This window comes from Fonticula alba (assembly GCF_000388065.1).
Source record: "Fonticula alba strain ATCC 38817 unplaced genomic scaffold supercont2.8, whole genome shotgun sequence".
In the NCBI taxonomy this organism is placed as follows: Eukaryota; order Rotosphaerida; family Fonticulaceae; genus Fonticula; species Fonticula alba.
The window spans coordinates 1,566,334-1,571,236 of NW_009242978.1; the positions used below are offsets into that span (position 1 = coordinate 1,566,334).

At 62.9% G+C, this 4,903-nt stretch overlaps 3 protein-coding genes across 3 annotated transcripts in view; 1 reads left to right on the forward strand and 2 right to left on the reverse strand.

Annotated features, from left to right (window-relative positions):
- The window catches only part of H696_04999 (hypothetical protein), a 4,286-nt gene extending 3,646 nt beyond the window's left edge, over positions 1 to 640 (reverse strand). The window contains exons 1-2 of the mRNA XM_009498868.1: positions 408 to 640; positions 132 to 256 (exon numbers count right to left, since the gene is read on the reverse strand). Of these exons, the coding sequence (XP_009497143.1) occupies positions 132 to 256; positions 408 to 471 (189 nt within the window). The 5' untranslated portion in view covers positions 472 to 640. The remainder of the gene's footprint in view (positions 1 to 131; positions 257 to 407) is intronic.
- Positions 641 to 1,095: 455 nt separating this feature from the next.
- H696_05000 (hypothetical protein) lies at positions 1,096 to 2,707 on the forward strand. The gene is made up of 6 exons (XM_009498869.1): positions 1,096 to 1,390; positions 1,506 to 1,611; positions 1,749 to 1,801; positions 1,932 to 1,982; positions 2,083 to 2,276; positions 2,405 to 2,707. The coding sequence occupies exons 1-6, from the start codon at positions 1,243 to 1,245 to the stop codon at positions 2,573 to 2,575; spliced, it is 723 nt and encodes a 240-aa protein (XP_009497144.1). The 5' UTR covers positions 1,096 to 1,242; the 3' UTR covers positions 2,576 to 2,707.
- A 290-nt stretch (positions 2,708 to 2,997) lies between these two features.
- The window catches only part of H696_05001 (hypothetical protein), a 2,346-nt gene continuing 440 nt past the window's right edge, over positions 2,998 to 4,903 (reverse strand). The window contains exons 3-6 of the mRNA XM_009498870.1: positions 4,388 to 4,667; positions 4,076 to 4,234; positions 3,819 to 3,907; positions 2,998 to 3,662 (exon numbers count right to left, since the gene is read on the reverse strand). Of these exons, the coding sequence (XP_009497145.1) occupies positions 3,353 to 3,662; positions 3,819 to 3,907; positions 4,076 to 4,234; positions 4,388 to 4,667 (838 nt within the window). The 3' untranslated portion in view covers positions 2,998 to 3,352. The remainder of the gene's footprint in view (positions 3,663 to 3,818; positions 3,908 to 4,075; positions 4,235 to 4,387; positions 4,668 to 4,903) is intronic.

The following is a 4,903-nucleotide window of genomic DNA, read 5'->3' on the forward strand; positions in this document are numbered from 1 at the left end:
GGGGGGGGGCATGCGAGGGAAACATTGTGCCGGATGGCGTGGGAGAGGCCAAGGACAAAAGAGAGGCGAGGAAGAGGGAGAGAGCGAGAGAGGAACAGGGGCAAGGGTGCGAATAACATAAAGGCACATACCTTGATGCACTTTCCCTTGGACACGTCCCAAAGAGAGACAATGCCCCCATCGTGCCCAGTGGCGAGGATGCTGCCCGATCGCCGGCCAAAACGCGCGGCGAAGACATCAGCGCAGGGGATGGCATCTATCCATGAGTGCAAGTGGGCGTCAGCAGGGGCAGAGTATGTGGCAGGTGGAGGAGAGACAGGGGAGGCAAAAAACAAGGAAGGCAAAAGGGCGTAACGAATCATGAGCGAGCAAGAGAGAGAGAGAGCGGGAGAGAGAGAGTCACGAACGGAGTTGTTGAATTCGGTCACCCCGGGCGGTGGGAGGTAGAGAGCCAGACAGCGAGCCGTTCATGGAGGGATCCCAATCAATGGCATGCCTCGTGCGACTGGCCAGGGCGAGGGACGGGAAACGAGTGGGCGAGAGGGTGCAGAGCAGGTCTCGGCAATGGCCTGGGGGGAGGGGGCGAGAACCACAAAAGGATGGTGAGGGAGAGGGGGAAGGTCAAAAGGGAAGAGCGGGGGTGGGGGAGGGATATGCGGGGCAACTGCGCTATGCCGGCACCCTGGTACCTCTCCTGCCCGTAGATGGGACGAGGAAAGAGATGAGGGGGGGGACGGGCGGGCGGGCGGGCGGGCGGGCTGACGGGGAAAGACACTGGGCCGCCGGCCCCCGCCGGGGCCCCACCCAGGATGCCAGGGAAGATCGATCGGCGCCAATTTTGAAAAAAATACCGCCATCCCCAGTGGTCGACGCGGAGACGTAACGGCATCCCCTGGGGGCCACTCCGGGTACCGCCGGATGGGCTGCTGTGGGGCCCTGCAGGGCGCACCATGCATATCTCGCGTGCCCCGGGCACGCCGCCCGTCGGCAGCCCATCCCGCCAGCTAGTCCCACGCAGGCTTTCTGCCGGCTGCCCACCCCCCCCCCCCCCCCCCCGGTCGAGGGGGCTTTTTATTTCCTAGGACATCAGACACCTGGCGGGCCTGCGATGGTGGGGAGGGCAGGCAACCCGATCAAAAACAAAAGGCCCGCCTCCGCGCCCTGCCGACGGGTTGCGGATCACCTTCCACACTTCATCCCCGTACACTCGCCCCTTTGTGATTGACTTGGCGATCGCGTGCAATGGCATCGCCTCCATCATCCCCCCCGCAGGTGGCCCAGGGCTCGGCCTCCTCGGCGACAACCCCCTCCAATCGGAACCTCCTGTCCAACTTCGAGCTGCCGACCATCATCTGCAATGGCGCGGTCATCCTCGGCAACGTCACCTACGGTGCGTCTCGACGGCAGCCAAAAGCCAGTCCTCCCTTCCGCGCGCCTCCCCCCCCCCCCCGTGCCTATGGGCGTCAATCATCTCACCTTGTCCTTGTGCCACCCTGTCTCCCCAGGCCCGGGGAATGTCTTCCACCCGCAGTGCGTGATCGATGGCCGCCTGGCGCCGATTACCATTGGCAAGGGGAATGTATTCGAGGAGATGTGCCACATTGTCAGCCGGTACGCACGGCCCACAGGCCGGGATGTTCCTTCCGCCTTCTGGACATCTCATCTGTCAGCCCTGACACACACACACACACACACACACATGCATGCACATGCATGCACGCATGCATGCACACATCGATTGCCGATAGAGAGGCCACACCCTTGGCTATCGGGTCCGGGAACTACTTCTCCGTCCACTCCAGTGCGCATGCTCCTGCCCCTTCGGTTTCCCTTTTCACGCTTTCGCCAGCGGGGTGGAGCGACACAATGAGAAGGGCCTTCCAGCGCTCGCATTGAGGTCCGGTACTGACAGCCGCCCTCGCCCCCGGCAGAGGTCGATGGTGTGAAGTCCATCGGCAACTGGAACATCGTGTCGATCAAGGGTATGCTTCGCCGGCTCTTGCGGACTGGCTTGCCTTCCCTCCCCCCCCCCCTCTTCGCCGCCCGGCTTACTGACTCGCCGATCTCCCTGGTGCAACACAGGCCGTTTGGTGAATGTCGAGCGCCTGCCGAGCGACTGCTTTGTCGGCATCGATGTCGATCTTGCTCGGCTTCCTCCCTGCCAGGTCGCCCCATCAACCAGCTTCTTTTCTATCTCCCCGCCGGACTCCGGAACAAGCGACACGGATGACCGGACGCAGGTCCGCACCGTCAAGCTTCACCCTGACATCACCACGGTGCGCTCAGAGAAGTGGAAAATGGCGCCCCTCGCATGCCTCTCCCGCCCGGGCCGGGGACGGGCGAGGCCCTTGCCACCGTGACTAACCCCCCCATCTCGCCCCTCCTTTGCCATCCCGAGGAACAGGTGAACCGTCGGGAAAATGCCGCCCGTGTGACTTACCTCCAGACGGTTCTTCCACGGAGCCACCGGCTGAATCACCCGGTGGCACAGAGCCCGCCCGTAAAGGCGCCAGAGCCGGCTGCCGGGGGACCGCCTGGATCCTCGTCTCCGCGGTCGCCCCCGGCGCAACAGTGAAACCAGGGCCAGGAGGATGACAATATGTGTCGGGACTTTTGCGAGTCCTGCAACGGGGAGAGGCGGTGTCCGCATCTCCTCCCCTGCTGTCCCTCGCTGTGATCAAGGAATATACACACATTTTCACAAATATGCAGACTTACACACACAGGCGCAAAGACTTGCATCACGCCGGGGGGGGGGATACCCCCGTCATGGAGTCGGCCATGTCTCAGGGAAACAGGAAGACGGGGAAAAAGGGGGCACATGAGCCACCCGCACCAGGCTCTGGGTCTGTAGTGCGGAGAGAGAGAGAGAGAGAGAAGAATGATATGCAAGACACAACCAGACAACCGTCCTTCTTTTGGAGAACAAGTTCAATTTGGTACAGGGGGGAGAAAGCGGACAGCCAAAACTGGGTTGCCGAGACTATAGGGAGGGAGAGAGGGGGGGAGGGGGGAGGGGGGGAAGCGAATCCCTTCTATCGCGAGGCGCAGCGCGCGGCGCGCGACTCGCACATAACGATGAGAGAGGGCGGAGGGAGGGCGGGAGGAGAAGGGGGGGTGCTGACACGCCCCCGGCACACCCACAAGAGAGGGCGCCGAGAGAGCGAGGCAACAGCCAAACTCCATGGACAGCAGAGAGACCTCCAGGCCGGGGGAGAGGAGGGGAGGGGGGAGAGGGGGCGCGCGGGCCGGAGGAGTGGGCCGCGTGTGTGCTTCAAAACAACAGCCACACGCGCGCCGCGTCACTCACCTCCACGGTCACCACCAAGCCGATGTGTAGACCCACATTCGCTTAGTTGGTCTTGGTCGCGGCGGCGACGGGCTTCTTCTTGTAGGAGCGGCGGTAGAACTGGATGAAGAGGACCAGGAAGGACACCAGGACGAACTTGCCGAACCAGAAGGAGAACCAGTTACCGGAGCAGGTGATGCCCTTGATGATGGTGAAGTAGGCCCAAGAGAGGTTGCTGGAGATGCCGAGGACGAACTGCACGATCTGCAGGGTGGTGAGGTGCTTCTTCCAGGAGACCTGAATGTTCAGAGTCTGAGAGGCATAGAAGTAGTACATGAAGACATGGACCAGGGTGTTGGAGGCGGAGGAGAACCTGCGAGCGCGCGCGATTGTGGGGGGAGGGGGAGAGAGAAGGGAGAAGGAGGAAGGATGAGTCAGAGGGGGCAAGATCGACGAGGGGAAGGGGGGGGGGGACGACGGCGGCGAATGAGGGAAATCAAGGGGCCGAAAAGGCGGCTGGCCGACATACCACTGGATACCAAGGTCGACGTCGAGGCAAACCCAGCACAGCCACAGGGTGATGATGTGGTGGTACCAGTGGAGGAAGATGACGTTCTTCTACGGGTGGTCGCATCAGGAGCGCGGGCGCAAATGCGCGTGAGGGGGCGTCAGCAACAAGGCAAGGGACTGCGCATAGGCATAGAGAGAGAGAGGGAGAGGCGAGGAGGGGGGAAAGAGGCATGGAGCGGATGGGCAACAAAGGAGGCGGGTCTCCGCGGCACGCACCTTGCGCAGGATCAGGATGGCAGTGTCGATGAACTCATACATCTTGGACAGGTAGAAGATGTAGTACCAGAAGAAGAGGTTGGTCGAGGCACGGTGGGTGTAGTTCGGGTCGCAGGTGAGGTGGACCCACTGGGGGTTCTTGAGAGCGTAGAGGGCGACCTGGGGGCAGGGCACGGGGGGGGGGAACACCAAGCGGGAGGGGGGCGCGCGCAGGAGGAGGGAGGTCAGCACATGGGGAGGCGGATTGCGTGGAGGAGAGAGAAAGAGAGAGAAAGAGAGGGAAGCTGCCCGAAGGCGAGGGAATCGACACACCTCCTTGAGCATGCCGATGGTCATGACCAGGGAGCCGGTGGAGAGAATCCAGTTGTGGATGACCATGACCCACTTGAGGTTGAGGGGCTGGCGGTTCTTCATGACCATCGGCAGGAAGATGAGCATGAGGACGTAGCCGAGAGTGGCGATGATCGGGTACTTGGGCTCGTGCAGGAGGGTCAGGCGCTCGAACTTGAAGTTCTCAACAACCGGCTTCCAGACGGTCTCGAGCAGGCCGAGGGTGACGGCGGCCGAGATGATGATGGAAGGGGAGAGGATGCTGGATGACGGGGGGGGGTGGCGGCGGGATGAGGAAAGGGGGATGCGACGGGGGAGAGGGGAAGACGCGGGAGTCAGCAAGGGAGCCGGGAGGGGGGGGGGGGCGAGGCCACCGACACCACATTGCGAAAGTATGCCCCCGATGCACCGAGAGAGCGAGGGTGGTGCGCGGGAGAGGAGGGGACGCCGCCCCGCGGGCAGAGACGGGCTAAGGCAAAGGAAGGGCCGGGACTCGGG

Bases quoted from the DNA above. Each gene is read 5' to 3' on its own strand.
- H696_05000 (XM_009498869.1), top strand. From the start codon at position 1,243: ATGGCATCGCCTCCATCATCCCCCCCGCAGGTGGCCCAGGGCTCGGCC. The intron at 1,391-1,505 runs GTGCGTCTCGAC...CTGTCTCCCCAG, and splicing joins CCTCGGCAACGTCACCTACG to GCCCGGGGAATGTCTTCCAC. The intron at 1,612-1,748 runs GTACGCACGGCC...GATTGCCGATAG, and splicing joins ATGTGCCACATTGTCAGCCG to AGAGGCCACACCCTTGGCTA.